This window comes from Nicotiana attenuata, chromosome 4, assembly GCF_001879085.1.
Source record: "Nicotiana attenuata strain UT chromosome 4, NIATTr2, whole genome shotgun sequence".
Classification (NCBI taxonomy): Eukaryota; Viridiplantae; Streptophyta; class Magnoliopsida; order Solanales; family Solanaceae; genus Nicotiana; species Nicotiana attenuata.
The window spans coordinates 11428456-11450282 of NC_031992.1; the positions used below are offsets into that span (position 1 = coordinate 11428456).

At 36.9% G+C, this 21827-nt stretch overlaps 1 protein-coding gene across 1 annotated transcript; it reads right to left on the reverse strand.

The window, feature by feature from the left end:
* Nucleotides 5143–9850, reverse strand: LOC109225000 (polyadenylate-binding protein 2-like). Its single transcript, XM_019389588.1, has 9 exons — nucleotides 9340–9850; nucleotides 8392–8510; nucleotides 7348–8004; nucleotides 7174–7251; nucleotides 6995–7084; nucleotides 6550–6687; nucleotides 5965–6141; nucleotides 5691–5894; nucleotides 5143–5611 (listed from the first exon to the last, which is right to left on the reverse strand). The coding sequence occupies exons 1-9, from the start codon at nucleotides 9626–9628 to the stop codon at nucleotides 5375–5377; spliced, it is 1989 nt and encodes a 662-aa protein (XP_019245133.1). The 5' UTR covers nucleotides 9629–9850; the 3' UTR covers nucleotides 5143–5374.

The window sequence follows — 21827 nt, forward strand, 5'->3', positions numbered from 1 at the left end:
AGACAATCCAAATACCCTCTAAATCTTTTTTTAAGCTGACTGGGGGAGGCAGAACCTATTCTAGTTCTTCCTTTTTAAGTCTTATTGGAGAATACATTGGATTGTTATTGTTGTTATAGCCAATGAGTAAAACTAATCAATGTTTTGACCGAGTTAAAGTTTTAAAGTTCAATTGTTATTCTCTTAAATTAAATTAATGTCAGATCACATAGACGCATTGACGTGACACATTCAAGGGGAGGTGCCTTGGTGCATGTTATTTGCAAATGACATAGTTCTGATTGATGAGACACGAGGTGGTGTTAACGAGAGTCGGGAGGTCTGGAGACATACACTTGAGTCTAAAGGTTTCAAGTTGAGCAGGACCAAGATAGAATACTTGGAGTGTAAGTTCAACGGTGTTAACCAGGAAGCGAACGGGGATGTGAGCTTGGTATTCAAGTCATTCCCAGGAGAGAGAGTTTCTAGTATCTTGTCTATAATTCAGAGGGATGGGGAGATTGATGAAGATGTCTCACATCGTATCGTAGCATGGTGGATGAAGTGAAGGCTCGCTTCCGGGGTCTTGTGTGATAAGAATATGCCATTGAGACTTAAAGGTAAATTTTACAAGGTAGTGGTTAGATCGATTATGTTGTATAGGAAGAGTGCTGGCCAGTTAAGAACTCCCATGTCTAGCAGATAAAAGTAGCGAAAATGAGGATGTTGAGATGAATGTGTGGGCATACTAGGTTAGATAGAATTAGGAATAAAGTTATTCTAGACGATGTGGGAGTAGCCCCTATGGAGGAAAAAATGCGAGAGGCAAGACTAAGATGGTTCGGGCATGTTAAAGGGAGAAGCACAAATGTTCCTGTCAGGAGGTGTGAGAGGTTGGCCTTGTGGGTACGAGGAAGGGTAGAGGAAGGCTAGAGAAGTCTTGGGGAGAGGTGATCAGGCGGGACATGGCGCAGCTTGAGCTAACCGAGGACATGACCCTTGATAGGAGGTGTGGAGGTCGAGAATTAGGGTAGAAGGTTAGTAGGTAGTCGAGCGTTTCCCTTTGTCTTCCTTACACTCTGTTTGGATCATTGTTATCCATCTTTTTATAATGTATCGTATTGTACTGTATTGTATTGTATTGTGTCGTTTTAAGGATACAATATTTGAATAGATTGTATCGCTTGCTGTTGTTAAATAATATTTTTGCTGTTTGGTATAACTGTATCGTACTGTACTGTAATTGATAAGTTTACTAAAATACCTTCAGTTATTTTAAATATTAAAAAAAATATTCCCTAGATTAAACAATACTCGCTAAAAATAGCTGACTGATGAGAAAAATAGGCTTCGAGAATAGTTCTTCCATTTTGTAAATTGTGAACAAGATGAAGAGCGAAAGGCAGCGTGATACTTCATGTTTAACATCATATACTTAACACGGGTTACTTACTAGAAGTACTAAAACAATAAATCTACCAATATATACACAAGATGGTATCCAACGGACAAGAATATTTTTGTGTCAATTGCGAAGGCTTGCTATAAGCCAGTTTGACATAAGGCTGCACACAAAAAATTCAATAAATAAAATGTGATCAACATAAGTTTTATTATAGCATAAACAGTTGGAAGACAGGAAAAACAAAAACAAAATTTATATATGAAAGTAGAAATGAGTCCTAATAGAAAAAAATAGTTTGAGAAGTACATGTGATAGATATTTTTGCAAATTACTAACAGTATTTTAATTACAATTAATTTTAAATAAACAATCAAAACAAACATTGATTTGGAATAACAATACAATTGGTAACAACCATCCAAACAAGCTGTTAGTTCAATAGTATTAATGTTAGCATAGTATCCCTTTTATCCTTAGTCTGTTATTACCACATATCTTGTACTGTTATTACTTGCCATCTGTACTCTCATAGTTTGCTATCACTACATATCTTGTACTGTTATTACCTGCTATCAGTACTTCTTTCATCTTCTCTTTTACTATCTTGGATTTTGTTTCCTAAATATATTGTATGGTTATTACTTACTGTCAGTGCTTCTTCCACCTTTTTTTTAATCGAAGATCTATCTGAAACAGGGTAAAAGTTGCGTAAATCCTATTCCCCCAATCCCACTTGTATACACTGGACGTTGTTATCGTCGTCGTCAGATCATAGATGTTTAGTTCTAAAAAATGATAAATTGTGTATATCAAACTCAAATAGAGGTTGTAAGTTCTAGCAAATAATTTGAGCAAGCGGAGATCAACTTTAACACATACACGTAACGTAATTATGCAGTTGACACTTAAGACTAACATTTGGCAATTATCAAGTTCACCGAACCAAACAATTCTAAGGTAACCTAGAATTAATAATTGAAGATTTGCAGAGCCATACACTAGGAAATAATTCAGATTTCTTGAACTAATTTCCTATTTTCTTAAATACTTATCTCAAAATGAGTTATAACCCATATCACCGGTCTCATGAATCTTTTGTATCCGCCTCATGTAGGGTGTTCATGGTTCGATTTGGATCAGTTTTTTCCTTAAAATAGCCACTTCAAGTAAGTCAGTTTTTCAAATATTGGAACCAAACCAAACCAATTAAGTCGATTTTTTATTGATTCGGTTTTGTCGATTTTCGGTTTTTTCGATTATTTATCGATATTTTTTTAAGTATAAGACATACACTACCAAACGCATATTCCGGCGACTACATTTTCAACTTAACACTATCAAATCAATTGCTCTTTGAGAAATCTATCATTTACCAAGATATATTGATGATAATTGAATCAAATAGTGATGAATAATTTAACTACTCAATTAAAAATCGATTATTTTTAACATGATACAAATTCTTGCACTTAGAAAAAGAAAACTACCAATCAAACTAGAATGTAAAGGCAACAGAATTAGATTATTAAATAGCAAAGAACTAAACTAAAAATGTAAATGACTAATATGTATCATAAAATTTAGAAACTATATATAAAAATATACATATATATATATATATAGGTGTAATAATAAATTTAAATAGTTAGTTTTATATTCTGTTCGACTTTTTTAGTAAAACCAAAACCAAACCAAATTTGATCGATTTTTAAAAATTCAAAACCAAAACCAAACCAAACCAAACCTAAGAAGTATCGATTTTTTTGAACGGTTTGGTTTGGTTTGGTTTTCGATTTGGTTCGATTTTTCGGATTTTTATGAACGCTCCTAACCCCATGCTATTCAAAAATGTAGTTAAAATTAGAGACTTTTTCCTTCCTATACCATATATGAAACTTTATTACCAAAAATGTGCATAGTTTCATATTTACCCGCCATGTTCATAGTTATTCTACAAATATTATACCATTCATTAAATACCAATTATTAGGAGTTGATTCCTTCCTAATTAGGCGCGCTGCAAATCTGGAACTAAATATTCTTCCAAATATTCCTATTTAGGCGCGCTACAATTATGGAAGTAAATATTCTTCCAGATATTTCATTAAATAAGAAATCATTGTAGCATTAAAATTTTTTTATAATTCAAAAACGAATTGATTATTCTTCTATAATTCAAAAACGAATTGATCATTCTTCTACAATTCACAAATCAAAAACGACTAAATCTTCTACAGTTCTTCTACATCAAACGCAATTATGTCCAAATTTCAGTAATACAAAGCAAATGAAAAGAGAGCAGCAATTCCGCCATTGACAACCATTAAAAAGCTTGAAAGCTTTGAATTCAAATTTGGGTTTTCAAAAATCATTATTTGTTTGGATTGGGTATTGTTGAAAATAATTGGGAATATGGTTTGGAGTTTATATCTCAATTTTGAGGGGTTTTAGTGAAGATTAGACTTGGTTTTGATTGAATTTCAGATTGAAAGAAGAAGAAGAAGAAGAAGAAGAAGAAGAAGAAGAAGAAGAAGACGTATATTGCAGAAATTATAGAAAAATTGTAGATTTTCAATATAGATTGTAGTTTAATTGTAGTATAGATGTAGTAATTATGTAGATACCCTTACAAATAATACTGCTTTATACATACTTAAACTGATTTGTAGTATATTTGTAGAATTTTTGTAGAAAATTTGTATATGAAGAGAAAAATTTTGTAGTCAACATTTTTTCAACATAGATTGTAGTTTAATTGTAGTATAAATGTAGTAATTTTGTAGATAATTATGAAAACAATATTGCTTTATACATCCTAAAACTGATGTGTAGTTTATTTGTAGATAAATGTAGGAATTTTATAGTTAATACCGTAAAATCAGACTTCCATAGAATTTGAAATATATGTGGCATAGGAATGTAAAAATCTCTTTTATTTATTTCAAATTCTGATCAATCCAACTGTAACTACTTCATATTTTTGATGTATCAAATGTGTGTATAAAGTGTGCGAAATCAAGAAACTCAAATTAGAAATAGAAAAAGTAAAACAGAAGTAAAAATAAGAAATTTTTCAATATTATATTATGAAAGACAGTAACAGTCATAATGCCCCCATTTTAATTTGAGGACAAAAATTTCAACTTAGTTTTAACTGTTTCTGGCCATATGGACAAAATGACTGCAGCGAGGCAAAATGGCATCATGGGTAAATAATTTTAGAAAAATTTCCACACTCATATGCCATCCGAAAATCAATAGTCCAATTTAGAGAATGGAGAAGTAGAGAACAAAGGAGTTTCCTCGTCGGAAACCGTCAACGGCGGCAAAGATGTATTTAGTTCTAAAGAATCCAATGCTTCCTCCGCAGATCATCTTGTTATGAGTAAAATATGGGTGGGGATGGGAAATTAGGAGAGAGAAACGTGGGATGAGTGGGGATACTTATCTATACAGATTCCTTTAATTAAGGAGTAAAAAATAGTACAATCAATTATACCCTTAATTAATTATGATATAAAATTGATAATTTGGTATACTAAGTATAATTAAGTCAAACCTTAAACGTTGAGGGTAATAAGGATTCCTATGTGGCATAGGAATGTAAAAATTCCTTAAAATTAACCATACCACAATCCACATTCTGCCGAAGATAAAATTTCATAGTGCCGATGCCAGGGATCAAACCTGCGTTGCCTGGACTAACCATTTAATACAAGATTAAAAACCTAAACATACTGAAAGATGACCCGCCCGGATAGAGAAATTCAGAACACGAAAGCATAATAGATTCAAGACTGGATAACATAACATAAAAGGAAGATAACCTCCACAATGTATAAAGCTAACCGGAATCCAAAATAAAACATCCTATAAGGAAACCTAAAAAGTTATCTCGAAAAGCTCATCCTAGCAAAATCTATTTCACTACCAAGGAAATTATCTAATCAAAACGGAGACTTCCACATTACTTGGACAGCACATAATCACTCAAGACACAAGGTTGTCATTGAGAGAGAGAGAGGCTAGTTGGTCAGCAGGGCTATTAGCCTGCTGAACATTCTTCAAAACGTCCATAGCCTCATTAACTTTGGCCTTCAACGCCTCTGGTGATTCAAGCAGATGCAAAACCTCAGTTTGATCCATCTCAAGAAGCATGCCCGTCACCTTTGCTGCATGCTCGTGCTCCAGCTGATCAACAAGTGGGTACAGACTTTCACCCAACATCTGCAACATAATGCACAATGTTAAAAGAAATCAAACTAAAGTGGGCAACAAAATAACAATGCAACTAAATGAACTTTACCGTCCTCTGCTGTTCAGGTGGTGCATTTGCGAGGGCAGAAGCCAATGTTGAAATTGGCATAGGCTGTCCCATAGCAGCTTCTCGAGGCAGCATGCCACCCATGTCATATGGAACAGAAAGCATACCCCCTGCCAGGCCTGGTATTGGCGCCTCCTGCCCATTACGACCAGGTGGATACCGATACATTCTTCCCCTTGGGAGCATCTGAAAAGATGATTTCAGAAGGACTTTTCTTTCATAAAGATAAACTCTACAACAGAGATAAGAGACTAACCTGCTGCTGCATCATGGGCATGGGCTGCTGAGTTTGTTGCACAGGCCCTGCACCACGTCGACCACCCGGTCGCTGGCCTTGCTGACCCTGCTGGACTAATGGCATAAAGAAGTTGGGCAAAGGAGCTCCTCCAGGCCGCATTCCAGGAACAAGCTGCTGTTGATAGCCAAAACCAGCCTGAAACAACACTCTTTTTACTATACAGAACACAATTCTCGTAGAATCCTAATTTTTCTCCCAAAAGAAAGAGAAAAAAAGTTCCTAGACGTTATTACTTTTTATCGACTCAACCATATGAAGTTAGGCAATCCTGAACCTGTCTTCTTCTACAACCATCCAACCAAGAACATATAAAAATGTGCAACTGACATCCAGAAGTAACCTAAGAACCTGATGTCGACAAGAGTTTATAGTATTGATACTCAAACTTAGGCAATCCTGAACCTTAGTCTTGTCCTCTAATCAGAAACCACTATTCCAACCAATTACATTAAACTATGAAACGGATGTCCAAAAATAACCCAAGAGACTGAGATCCACAAGCATTGCTAGTATTGATACTACAACCACAAGGAAGATGGTTACCTGGGGTGGTATCATACCAGGAGGAGCCTGCCCATAAAATAGTTGCTGTCCCATACCAGGTGCACCAGGAGGATACATTGGCATACGAGGAGCCATTGATGCAGCCATTGCAACTGGTCGCAGTTGTGAAAATTGTGCCTGTGAATACAAGAGCAGTGCGGCATGCCATACATTACACAGTTTTTTATTTGAAGTCCCGCAAGGGACGATATATTACACATTTGACAGATCAAATTTTAGTGCAGATTGAAGTGATCAGCAAAGATCATATCAGCTATTCAGCCACAGTTCAAAAATACCTCTTTTAGATGCCTCACCAGAAATCCGCCAAGATAGAAGTTTGAAAAGATACATCATTATCTGCTAGAACCTATGAGCAATCTATAGAGCAGTATACGAAAATTTAATCTATATGTCAAAAGAATGGGACCGCTTGGATTCATACCTGCAACCTAGCTCTTCTCTCCTCTTTGCGCTGAGCAAGTGCAACGTAGAGTGGCTTGCTAACTATCATTTTCCCGTTCATCTCAGAAAGCTTGAACCCCCAAAAAATTAAAAAGAATGTGTCATCTTAACCAGCATCTCATCAACCCAAAATAAAAACTCGCACAAACAATAACTTACAGCTTTGGAAGCTTCTTCTGGAGTTGAGAAAGCAACAAATCCAGATCCTCTGCTGATTCCACTAGGATCTCGCATAACCTGCAGAATACAGTAACACAACAGGCCTAAAGCTTAAGCTAGTGCCGAAAAATGGTATGTCCAATAGAATTAGGTTCCTGGATATACTCAGTTTACCTTGCAAGAAGTAACTGTGCCAAACTCCGAAAAAAGTTCCTTGAGTTTATCATCGTCAATGGTATCATCCAAATTTTTAATGTACAGGTTAACTCCTTTGTATTTATCTACTACCTCCTTAGCTGTCTGCTCAAACTTGCTTTTCAGTTCTTGTTCCCTTTCAGACTTCTTCTGAGCTTTCCCAACATACCACTCTTTATCATCAAATTTCTTCCCGTTCAAAGCTTCAACAGCCTTAGCAGCATCATCAGCATTTTCAAAATTGACAAACCCAAAGCACTTGGATTTTCCGTCAGCATCCCTCATCACTACTGCACTAGTAATATTACCAAACTCACCAAAAGTTTTTTTCAGTTCCTCATCTGTTGTGGACTCTGCCAAATTTTTCACATAGACGTTATTGAATTTAGTCTTGCTAACTGCAGAATCTCTTTCTTGTTTACGAAGAAAATGCCCAACATACACCTGCTTATCATTGATAAGCATGCCATTCAACTTAGCTATTGCACTTGTAGCAGCCTCTTCACTGTCAAATTGTACAAAACCATAGCCTTTAGACTGGCCATTAGAATCAGTAGCTATCTTGCAAGAAAGAATGTTCCCAAAGCTTGAAAAAGTGTCATGTAAAGCTTTGTTGTCAATAGACTTGTCCAAATTCTGTACAAGAAAACCAAATGCCCACGTGTAAGAAAACAACAACAAATCAACATCAAGAACGGATGCAGGTAACACAGGGACTAAGATATTCAACGAGATTATAAAAAAGATTATGTTTCTCCAATACGTTAGCTTTACAAGGAAAGAAACACATGAAAGAGACGATATGATGTTGAGTGAACATTACAGTCAAAAGTATTTCACTTGGTCCATGAAAAAAATGTATTCAGCTATCTGTAAGCAACAAATACTGCAGTCCCGGATAAAAAATACATATAACCTATTGCATGCTATACTTGAATGTTCAAGCAAGCTCCAGCCATGCGGAGAAGGCATCAAATGATAAATCAAAATGTTTTTGAAAATTTCAGGTTCAGGTATAAATACCTTAATAAAAATATTAGCTGCTCCACTCTTACGGATACTGGGGTCTCTATGAGAATACATTATCCTAATGGACTTCCCATTAATAGGAGTGAAGTTCAACACCTCCATTGCCCTGGCGGCTGTGAATTAAAAAAAGGCAACAAATGTTAGACGTACATTATTGTTTGGAAACGAACAAATACATAAGCATTATATCTTCACCGGAATATTATTACCAGTGAATCTGTGTAATAACCAATAGAAACAACAAAGGGAGAACAGAAAAACAAAACCATATGAAACAACAGAAAAATGAAGAACCGAAAAGGACCACTCCAATTCAACCTAACTTCTAACCATTTGGTACATTCTATTCCACACAGCATTGAGCAAGTCACATAGAATTAACAACATCACAACCTTAAATGATACATCTCAATTTTCAAACTAAGCAAGGGAAATTCTGCTGCTTTTAGGAAAAAATAAACTCCCAAATGATCAATGACGCCCACACCTACGTGGAACAATTTGATAAGCATTTGTGCTCTGTGTAATATTCACAAGCCTAGTATATTAGTGAAAATAGGCAAAGGTGTCGGTCCATTATCTATCAAGTTTCGTACCGTGCTACACTGGAGCTCAGGGATTACTCGATTATCAATAAAAGAAAAATAAAAAGAAACTCAAGTAACACAAGCAAACTTCTACAACCACAACGCGCATGAAGCTGCTACCTAAGAGTTATTTCAGCTTAAATGAAACCCAAAAAAAATGAAAATTCCGGACAGATTATTTAGTAGTGAAATGATATGGTACAGAACTAAAACAGGATCCATATAACCAACCTCAGCTAGTTAGCATTGCAGCTTAGTACTATCAATTGTTCTAGAACACATAATATCAACATTAAACTCAATAGGGATATGCTAAAACCAGTGAACATTAGACAGTTTCAAGAAAAGTACTAACCATCTGTCGGGTTGCTGTAGTTCACGTAGCCATAACCAAGGGATCTCCTAGTACTCAAGTCCCTACAAACCCTAACCGATACTACCTGACCAACCTGGTTAAACAGATCATATAGCTGCGAATCATTCACGTTAAAATCAAGGTCACCCACGTAAAGTGACGTCGACACAACAACCTGGCTGTTTCCTACCACCGGCGGCGGTGAACCCACGGCGCCGCCGCCGCCAGCCGTTGCCGCCACACCATTTTGACCCGCCACCGGAGTCTGGTGATGCACCTGTAGCGCCATAATTCTCCAAAAGAAATTCCTTTCTTCCTTTTATCAATACCCTAGAACAGTAAAATTGGATACAGAGTGAAATTCTGGAAGATTTTTTGGAAGGATAAAATGGGGATAAATTATCGTCGGAGAACCGAACGGCGCCGGCGGCAGGTGAGTAAACTGAGAGACAAAAATATATATGAAAGAAAAATTAGGATAATTTTTTGCTTTGGGGAGGGCAGAGAAAACTGCACCGCAAACCGGCAAAGAAGAAACTGTGAGGTTTTTATACTGCCGGAGACAAGAACCCTAATATGATGTGATTAACAAATCTGGACCGTCTATTATATTTTTTGGATGATCGAAGCGTTTTGGCTATTTCAGCAAGTCACGAAAAGGACGTGATCCAGTGTTTCGCATTTGTTGACTGTTTCGGTAAGTCCTGCCACGTATGCTATGAGCACGAGTCTTTTGGGAACGTGGATTTCTGTTTATTTTCAGGTTTATCCGGGGATATATACGTGGCAGCAAAATTTTACCACGCTTTTTTAATTTACCCTTAGATTAAAAAGGACTGAGTTTTACCGCTTTTAGTGGAAGAGTGATGAATTAGTAAGGTGATTTGTCGAAAGTACATTTGTTATTTTTGAGGTGGGGATCATGTGTTTCGGCAAAAAAAAATAAGAAAGAATTACAAGAAAATACACATGACTTTACCTCATTACAAAAAACGACCCATGTTTTTAAATTTTACCCCACCTAGTCCACATTGTACATATTTTGAAAGCACTTGCAAATTCAAAATATATGTTTTTACAACAATTGCTTCTAAAAGCTATGGAGTTAATTCTTTGTTCTCACAACTATTGCTTTCACTCTCTCTTTTTCTCACATCTTTTACATATGCTTCAAAGGACCATGAATTTTCTGTTTCTCCTCTTGTGTCACCTGCTTGCAACGAAAGAAAATTGAAGAGTAGAAGTCCACCATGGAAGATCATTCAAAGCTTTGCTTTTGAAAATGGGTTGTTTTGAATTTGTTAGTTGTTTGGATTGGGTATTGTTCCAATTGATTGAAAATATCAAAAGGAGTACAAAATTTAAATTTGAAGTGATTTGGAGTAGATTTGAGCAAGATTTGAATTAAATTTCAGAAAAGACGCAAGAAAGAAGACGAAGTCAGTTTTTTGTATAATTATGTATAATCTTGTATAATATTGTATATGAGTGTAGAAATACACCTTATACACTGTTATACACTTTTATACACCTTTATACAAGCGTCTGTAGACGAACTTCTTCCACGATTTTCAGTTGCAATTCTTATTCAAAACCAGTCCAAATCTCCATTAAATGACTTCAAATATTATATACAACCTCCTTATACTATTTCTAACAAGTCTAAATAACACCCACTCCAAATTTCTCATAAAATCAAATTCGAAATTCAAACCCACATATTTAAGCTTGTTAAAAATCTAATTTTCACCACCCAAATGAAGTTGGTTTGTTAAATTAATATTTGAGTCACAATTACTGATTCGAAAAGTAATTTAAAAGCTTGAGGAATCTTTTTTAAAAATTAAATAGTAATTTTGAGAACCTATTGGAGTTAGATGTTGAATCTTAGCCTATTATTTATGGGCTACTTGGTTGTAAATTGAAATATGGGCTACAAAATTGAAAAGTATGGAGCCCAGTTGTTCTAATGTGAAATTTTCCCAAAAAATAACGGAAAAGGACCAAAAATACCCTTATTGTTTACTAAATTGTTTATAAATATCCTCCGTCCAAAAATATACACCACATTAATTCTATTAATAAAATTACCCCCGCGACTAACGGCAGAACTGGTGGACCTACAATTTAATGACGTGTCATTTTTCTACTGGGCCACATGGCAATCTCGGACTAAAATAAAAAATCATCTTATTTCGACCCACTTAACTGACCCGACCCAATGTCTTCCCCATTTTTTCAATCTTCTTCTTCATTTCACCCAAACTCTCTCTCCGCCACTCCATCACCATAGCTACTGCTCTCAAAAAGCAAATTATAATGCTATGTCATAAAAAAGAAGCGAATGCATTAAATCATACACAAGTATCCTTAGTTCTCAGCCCCAAGATCAAAGAGGATGCATTAGTAAATTAAAAGATCAACCCAGTTGTTTTCATAATCTGCCAAAATTGAAAACAAGAGGATGACCATGCTCCTTCTCTTGTTATATGCAAAAACTCCATTTCCCTTTGCACCATAAAACCAAAGCTTTCTTCACTTAAACTTGGCAAACCAATCAATGGTTCTGATCTAATACCATTGTTAAAGTTCAAGTCTTTACTGTTAGTTTCAATGTTCTGTTGAATTATAGTCAAAGAATCAAGATCATCAAAACAAAGACTTTTTGTTTCTGTACATAAAAGATTTGAGGCTACACAATTATAAATGTTTACGGCCATTAAAGCGATACAAAAAAACCTCAAATTTACTATGTTATAATTAAACCCCTTTTATCAAAATCTTATCTTTTTACAAAATTTAATCCCATTTACATGAGATTGTTCAAGGCTCCAATAAAAAAGAAAATTTTATACTAAAGAAGGAGAAAAAAGTGATAGTTAGGGTAAAGGAGAGATTTTGGGGGGAGAAGATGACTGCGGATTCTATAGGATCAACTAGGTGGGTTAATGTAATTTTATAACCCAGATAACAAAATCTTGGGTCGGATAAGGTAAATGGGTTGAAATAATATCCATTTTTGTTCTACTCAGATATTGCCACGTGGCCCAGTAGAAAAATGACACGTCGTTAAATTATAGGCCCACCAGTTCTGCCGTTAGTCGCGGGGGTAATTTTATTAATAGAATTAACGTGGTGTATTTTTTTGGACGGATAGATGGACGGAGGGTATTTATAAACCATTTAATAAACGATAGGGGTAGTTTAGGCCCTTTTTCGAAAGAATAAAAAAAAGTTTATTATGTGTGTTATAAAATCTGGTGCAAATGAATATTGGACCAACTCTAAAATTTGCATCTCATATTTCATAAAGTATATTCTTTTATTACAATAAAATTTGATTGTATCAAAACGGGAAGACAAATTTTAAGGGAAATTTAGCTAGCTATGCTATAATAGAAACTTATTTATCACTTTTCTTTAAGTTGTGTAGTTTTTAATAAATATTTAAATTTAAATTTTTCTTACCAAATGTATATATTCCACCCCATAAAAGGCTCATATCCCATTATTAGTGTCTTCAATTAAATGATTCAATTGAATCCTTTCTTTTCTCCGCTCCTCTCTTCTCCTCTCTCCGTTTTTTTCCTTTCCTTAATTTATTCAGTTTGTTTGCCTAACACACTCATCCACAAATTGATCCATTTGAACACCAAAAATACATATGATTCTCGAGCATATATGCATATATACATACAATTTCGGGTTTTAAGATTTTATGGTTTTTGTGGATTGGATGTTTTTGTAAGTGATTGAGAATATTCTTTGGAGTTTATCGCAAATTTGAATGAGATTGGTTAAGTATGAAGTTAGTTTTAGGTCAAAATTCAGATTAAAACTAAAAGAGGAAGAAGTTGCATGAATTGTGTGATAATTGTATCATAATTGCATCAGAATTGTATCTGATACATCAATACCTAAAACATAATTGTATCATAATTGTGTCATATCAGTATCACAAACATATCTAACTTGTATTTGATACATTAATACCTAAAACAATACCTGATACAATACCAACACAATTCTCATATATTTGTGATACTTTTTTTTTAAAGAGTAGATACTTTTATTTAATTCTACGAAACATTGTTACAAGGATCCAATGGATCATTACACATAGCGGAGATGCCGTCTACATCATTCTGATTACCAAACTTAGCAAGGGTTCTACACGTGCTTTCAAGCACAAGTTTCCTACTACAACCTCCATCCTTATTCGCCGGCATCCTGGCCACGACAAAAGGTGGGGGGGTTAACAAAACATGTGAGCTTATTTATGTTGGTCTGCTTAGCAGTGTCCTTTGCCAGCAGGTCTGCTACTTCATTCCCTTCCCTGAAATTATGATGTACCACTGGATCCTTCTCCTTCATGGATATCAACCACCTGCAATTATGTAAGAGAGAGTCGTAAGTTGATTGGCCATTTTCAAGTAGATTTAATACCTGGGTTGAGTCAGATTCGATTTTAATTGGGGGAAAAAATTCCCATGGCAAATTCCAAACTTTGCTGAAGTGCCAAGAGTTCTGCATGGATACAGGAAGCAGCTTGCACCTTCATGTTGAAACCCATAATCCAGTGGCCGTTATGATCGCGTATAACTCCAGCTATTCCACTGGCCATCTGCTTGTATGACCCGTCAAAATTTAGTTTAAACCAGCCAGTTTGAGGTTTTCTCCAGTTGGTATTACAACTAATTTTTCTTTCGTGGTTACTTTCTCTATTAGTAAGGTAGTAATATTCGGTAGCTTAGTTAATAAAGTAAGGGAGAGGAATACCTCTTTTGGAGTTATTTTCTGTGTTGTAATTTCTGTTTAACCAAAGATTCCATAAAATAAAGGGTAATAAATGACTCCAAATTATCCTGTGTGAGGGAATGTTGGGGTTACTATTTGTAATAATATCTACTCAGTCATGGTTATTGAAGTCGGTAGTAGTATTATCCCAGTTAAGGGAGTGCCAGAGGTTGTTTGCTATGGAACAATGTAAGATGTGAGGTAGGTCCTCCCCACCAGACCTACAAATAGCGCACCTTTTATCTATGTTCATACCAATGTGGTAAAGGTAAGAACGGGAGGGTAGCCTATTGTGATAGCATTTCCAGAGGATTTTTTTTTATTTTATTAGGGCAATGAGTATCCCAAATCCATTTAAAGCTTCTAGGCGAAGGAGTGGGATTAGATATAAGAGGATAATTGGAGGCCTTAGAAAAGATACCATCACCATTTGGTTCGCATAAGGGACAATCATAGGGGCAATTAATAGGAATGATAATAGCATTAATATTGTTAGTAATATTAGGGGGTAATTCAAAAAAGAGCTTATCTAACTACCAAGAATTGTTATTAATAAGATCACACTGATTTTCATTGTTATTAAAGGGTCCTTCTATGCAGTTTCTAAGGTGGGGTATTGGGGATCCATCTAGCATCCCAAATAGAAAGGGTGGAATACTTGTGTATAGACCAAAGAGTTCCTTGATTACAAATGTTCCATCATTTAAGAATGCTCTTCCAAGTGTAGGAATGATTTTATTCCAGGTTTGTGATGTAGGTTTGAATTAGAAGTTTTGCCCAAGGGGCTTGCGGATTGTTTGGCAACCTCCAGGCCATACTTGTTAGAAGAGCTAAATTTTTTGATTTGGCTTTTCGAAACCCTAAACCTCCTTTCTTTTTTCTGAGGTAATTGTTTCCCAACTAAGAAGGTGAAGCGTCTTTTTGGAGTCAGTGGTACCCCATATGAAATCACGTTGAATTTTATCAATGGAATTGAGGATTTTAGTGTGAATAAGGGTGTATTGCATAACATGACTAGGAATACTCGCAAGAGTGGATGATGCTAGAGTGGTTCTACCGGCGATGTTTAAGCAGTTAGACTTCCAAATGGCTAATCGGGATCTCATGTTGTCTAGAATATAGTGGAAGTCTTTTGCTTTTGGATTTGAATTGGTAATAGGGAATCCCAGATATTTTCCAAAGGAATCACAATTCTTTATTCCAAACATGTTAGAAATGTCGTTAATGCAATTTTTAGAGCAGTTTTTTGAGAAGATGATTTTGGATTTTACAAGATTAATGGTTTGCCCTGACATGTTGTAGAAGGTATTTAGTCCTGAGAGAATAGTATTACAGGAATTCCTATTTGTATGACTCATTAATGTAAGGTCATCTGCAAAGAAAAGGTGGAAGAGGGCTATTCCATTTGTTGATAGAGTAATAGGGTCCCCCATTTTAATATCTACTTGATGATTGATATATCTAGTAAACATATCTATACAGAGGATGAAGATATAGGGTGACATAGGGTCGCCTTGCCTAATCCCTCGGCTTGGATTGAAATAGTTGGTGGTTGTACCATTCACCAGCACAGCCATTGAACTAGTTGAGATACACGACATAATGAGAGAGATGATTTTTGGGGAAGAATTTAAAGTACAACAGACTTTTGTATATGAATGACCACTCAAGTTTATCGAAAGCTTTTTCCAAATCTAGTTTGAGGATCATTTTTCCTTTTTTACTGGCACTCTTCTTGATATTTCTTGGATAAGAATAGCATTATCACTGGTTCGCCTGTTTTTAAGGAAACTGGCTTGGAAGGGGCTTATAATCTTTTTCAAGAAGGGTTTCAATCTGTTAGTGATGATGTTAGTAATAATTTTGTAAATGGTATTACAAAGGCTGATAGGTCTAAAGTTTTTTAGATGTTGGCATTGGGAAATTTAGGAATGAGGGATATGTAGGTGCTATTTATTTCCGGCGGAATACAGTGAGAACTAAATACTTCATGGCAGATATTAATAACACTAGGGCCAACTATTTTTCAATATTTTTGGTAGAAGAAGGGGTGAAGTCCATCCGTACCAGGAGCTTTAAAGGATTTGAAGGAGAATAAAGCTTTGTTAATCTCATTATCACTGAGAGGTCTGTCTAGAGAGGATAGATATACATAGTCAAAACAAATTGGGAGGTTACGATTTTTAGAGTGATAGTGGGAAGTAGTAAAAACTTTTTCAAAGTACTTTTATGCATGAAGCAGGATATCATTGTGGTTGTCAATCCGATTCCCTAAATTGTCTTTGAAGTAGCTAATGTTGTTCCTCCTTCTTCTATTGGAGGCACAAATGTGAAAAAATCGAATGTTTGTGTCACCATCGTTGAGCCATGAGACCCTAGATCTAAGCTTTCAGTAATCTTTCTCTTATTTTAAATAATTATGTAATTTTTTTGTAAGGAAATTTCTAGGTTATGGAGGAACGTGCTTGATGCATAATAAAGGGAGCATTGGATACCATATAGTCTAGCTAAATTTTTTCTTTTTTCCTAAAAATGTCTCCAAAATTATTCTTACTCCAATCCTTAATATTTAAGACAAATTCATGCATGGCTGACTTGAAATTATTATTAACCCAGGTTGATTGGACTGAATTGATAAAATTGGAGTGCGTACACCAAATATTCTCTAACCTGAAGGGCTTTGGTGGAGGGGAACGGGTGAACGAATTAAACTTAAGGAGTAAAGGGTTGTGGTCTGAGTATGTTTTGGGCAGGTGGGTTACTGAGGAGCCAGGGAAGAGGCTTAACCTGTCACGACCCTAAAACCGACCCGGTCGTGATGGCGCCTATCGTGAAACTAGGCCAGCCGACACAACTCCGAATTTAACCCTTTAATCAATAACAATCATTTTTAAGCCTCTAATTAATCAGATAATCTCATAATGTAAGTCTAAATGAACAGTGCGAAATAAATACACAAGCCCGACATCGGGGTTTCACAAGTCACGAGCATCTACTAAGGTCTGAATACAATGAAGAGTCTGAAAATATACTAAAACAATCTAAGGAAGACAAGACGGAGAAGAGCATGGCTGCGAACGTCGGGCAGCTACCTTGCTAACTCCGATGACTCTGCCACTGAGCAATCAACCCCCACTACCAGGTTCAGAAATATCTGAATCTGCACACAAGGTGCAGGGAGTAATGTGAGTACGCCAACTCAGTAAGTAATAAAAGTAAATGAAAGCTGAGCAGTAAGAAAACACGTAAACCACGTCAAAACGCTACAACAAATGCAGGACATTTCCAACGCAATACAGAAATCGTTTACTTCGTAAATCATGCTCAGTTTCGGTAAAACCTTTTAAAACAACTTTCAATTGTTTCAAACGAGTGATAGAAACAGTGAGTAAAAATGATAGAAACATAAACAGCCCATCGAGCAAAACATGTACCATAAACCGCCCCTCAGGCATAATATCAACAGAACCAGCCCCTCGTGCTACCTCACAATCACTCGTATTCAGCCCCTCGGGAATAACATGAATCAAGAACCGCCCATCGGGCAACATAGATCAAGAACAATCCTCGGGCTTCAATATGAACAATAACAGCCCCTCAGGCTACAACACATCACTCACACTGGGTAACCGCGCTCACTAGGGGTGTACAGACTCCGGGAGGGGCCCCTTACGGCCCAAGCGCAATAACAAGCCATCTCGTGGCATAATCAAATAGGCTCTCGGCCTCATATCAAGCCACCTCGTGGCGTAACAAATTAGGCCCTTGACCTCATAATCATGAATCAGTACAATACCGCTGCGGCGCACAGCCCGATCCTATAATAACCTCACAATACAGGCCCTCGGCCTCACTCAGTCAGAAATCTCTAAAAGCCACTCGGGTATAGTAAAACATGATACTCAGCCCACAATATCATTTAAAAATGTCAAAAATGGAGTAAACATGGCTAAGTTATGAAAACAGTGGAATATAGCATGACTGAGTACAAATATGAAGTCAAAACAGTGAGGAATAGTAGTAAAAATCCCCTAAGGGTCCAAAACAGTTGGCACGAGGCCCAAATATGGCATTCAGTCCAAAACATGATGATAGCAAATAATTTTCAATCAAATACGCGGTTAAACAGTCATACGGGACGGACTAAGTCACAATCCCCAATGGTGCACGACCCCACGTTTGTCATCTAGCGTGTGTGTCACCTCAAAGTAGTACAACAATGTGAAATCCGGGGTTTCATACCCTCAGGACAACATTTACAATCATTACTTACCTCAATCCGGATGAAATTCTACTCCGCAATGCCCTCGCCGCTCGACTCGGCCTCCAAATGCTCCGGATCTAACCAAAATCAGTATATTGTCATCAATATACGCTAAATGAATGAATTCATTATGAAAATTATCAAATTAGACCAAAAATCCCGAATTTGGCTCAAACCCAGCCCCCGGGCCCACGCTTCGGAATCTTACGAAACTCACAAAATTCGACAACCCATTCAACCACGAGTCCAACCATACCAAAAATTACTAAATTCCGATAGCAATTCGGCCTCCAAATCTTCAAATCTTATTTTCAAATCCCTAGGCCCAAATCCCCAATTTACACCTCAAAAACAGGTACTCTAGTCGGATTATTCAATGATAATTCAATATTATGGAGTAGAAATGATCACAAGTGACTTACCTCAAGATTTTCCATGATTTCTTGCTCAAAAATCGCCCCAAGCCGTGTTCTTTCACCAAAAAAAAATGTCAAAATGAGCACACAAAAAAACAGAACAGCATTAATAAACCCGATTCTGGTCGCTAAAAGCCATTTCCGATCGCTAAAAGTGGTCCAATCTGGTCGCTAAAGGTGCACACCAGATCTGATGCACCAACAGTCTTTAATTTTACTAAAAAGGCTCTAACTCCATCATACAAACTCGGAATTCGATGATTCTTATTCCTATGAGTCACAAATAATAATACGAACATAGTCCTTCAATAGAAACTCAATTCAGAGCTCATTTGCTCAGTGCGATACCCATTTCGCTCGTTAAACAATTAACTCATGATTCGCGTCAAAACCCAATCGCGACTTGATGAAATTAGACCAAACTTTCCATATCACTTCTATAATTCATTATCAAAATCCCAGAAGTCTCGAAATCAAATTTCGATCTCTAGAACTAAAAATGGACCTTTGGATCATTACATGCTTATGCTCAAAACGCCAAAATCTTCCAAAAACCCTTCCAAAACTTATCCGAGCCTCATGGGACGCCGACCAGACATGCCAACACACCCCATAACATCATTCAAACTTGTTCCAACCTTCGGAACGCTCAAAACAATATCAAAATATCGAATCACCCTCGGATTCAAGCCTAAGAATTTCAAAATTTCCGAATTCCGAATGCGATCAAAAGTCTATCAAACCTCGTCCGAATGACCTGAAAATTTTCACACACGTCACAAATGACACAACGGACCTACTCCAATTTTCGGAATTCCATTCCGACCCCGATATCAAAATTTCCAGTGCTGACCGGAAAATGCCAAATTTCCAATTTCGCCAATTCGAGCCTAAATCTACCACGGACCTCCAAAATACATTCCGGACGCGCTCCCAAGTCAAAAACCACCTAATAGAGCTAACCAAATCATAGAAATCCAAATCCGAGATCGAATACTAAAAAGTCAAAACTTGGTCAAACCTTTCAAACTTAAAGCTTCAAACTGATAACTGTCCTTCCAAAACCATTCCGATTACCCTGAAAACCAAAACCGACGATTTACATAAGTCATAATACATCACACGGGGCTAGTCTTGCCCGAGAACTGGCGAGCAAAGTGCAAAAGCTCAAAACAACCGGTCGGGTCGTTACATAACCATTCTTCATTAGCTAGGAATCTATCCAATCTTTCCATAATTAAAACTTTGCATCTTTTCCTATGATTAGACCACGTATACTTACAACCCTTGTAGCCTAAATCAACTAGCCTGTAATTGTTAATGTGGTTCCAAATCCTAGAATTTTTAGAGTGACTAACCTTCCTACCTCCAAATTTTTAGAATGACATGGTTATATCATTTATGTCTCCTCCTACTAGCCAAGCTCCAGTAATGTTGTTAGCAATATTTTCTAAGTAATTCCACATGATCTCTCTATCATAAATATTAGTGCTAGCATAGACAGTGCTAAGGAGCCAAGAGAAGCGGAAGGGAGTACCTCTACCATAGCATGAATTTCCTGGACCCTCCTAGTAAAGTTATTAACAGTGACTACTTTATGATCGTAGAGAATGACCAAACCTCCAGCTTGACCTTCAGCAGGCACCTCGATCATCTCCATGAAATTGAAGTCATTCAGCAGGGTTGCATGGGAACTCATTCTGGTTTCTAGTAGTGCTATTAAGCATGGTTTGTGGGTGTCAATGATTTTCCTAAAATTTTGACGGAAATCATCATTGTTTGCTCCCCGAACGTTCCAAAAGATGATACGGGTGGCTCTATTCATCCTTAATAGTTGTTGGTGGTTTGAGATCATCTCTCCCTCCATAGTGGAATTGGGGTTGGTCCTTCTGCAAGGGACTAATATCACTGCATGTGAGCCCACTATTGGATCCCTTGGTGGCCTTATGTCCATAGAGCATTTGTACATTGAGGGAGGACATTTGCATATATGAACTTCATGCTCAATTTCTTCTTGAAGAGTAGTACCTTTACCTCGTTTAGGTTTGCAGATTCCACACTCGATTCCATGTTTAGAGTCTCCAGCTCTTCCTCCTCCTCTATTGGGTTTTCTGCTTGTCCTTGAACGTTGGGAGGGGGATTGGCTTCCACCTGGTTTGGGATATTGGCCTGCAAGTTGGGGTGAGTTTGATTTTCTTGGGCGTCCCATGGAATGAGTATGGGACTGATTTGAGATATCTCCTCTGGTAGGAAGAAAAGAAGGTCCAGAGGGAGGGTCACTGGAATTTGAGGGTTCGCTTGTGGAGGTAGGTTCCAGTGATTTTGCATGGCTTGGATCAAATTGTGATTCATGGTTGGTGCCAGTGGTTGTAGCATATTGTTGATCCATGTTTGATTCATGTAATTATTCATAGCTAATCTCACTCCTTCCGATATTAGTTGCGCAAGATATGGAGTGTTCTAGATTACTAGGACAATGTCCTGGCCATTGATCTCCATGTTGAATGAGATCGCATAGCTCATTAGCCTTGCTTCCATCCAAGATAGGGACTGGTAGTTTGGGGGTAGTGATGGAGATGTGTAGTAAATTGTTGGGTTTGGTAGATGAGGAGGGAAGGGAGGGAGGTCGTTCATAGTTGTTCTTGGTGTTTGGCGAAGAGCTTGGATAGTCTGTTTCCTCTTCTCAGAGAGTAAGGCAATCTCACCATTTTGAGGCTCTTTGGGACTTATAGATTGGGATATTCTATCAGTGTGCTTGATTATGGGAGAGGCAATAGGCAACTTTATAGTATTAGGTTCTAATTGCATGGGAGTGGAGTAGGGAATCGTAAGGGATTCAACCTGAACTGATGAAGATCTTGTAACCATGTTCTCTAGGGTTATATCCATTTGTTTTGTTTCTAGCATATCATTGGACAAGTGGTTGAGGAATGTGTTAGAGTTGAGCGGAGTCATACTGTAAGCACCTTATTTTTTACTATATTGGAGTTTTTCATCACTTTTTAGTATGT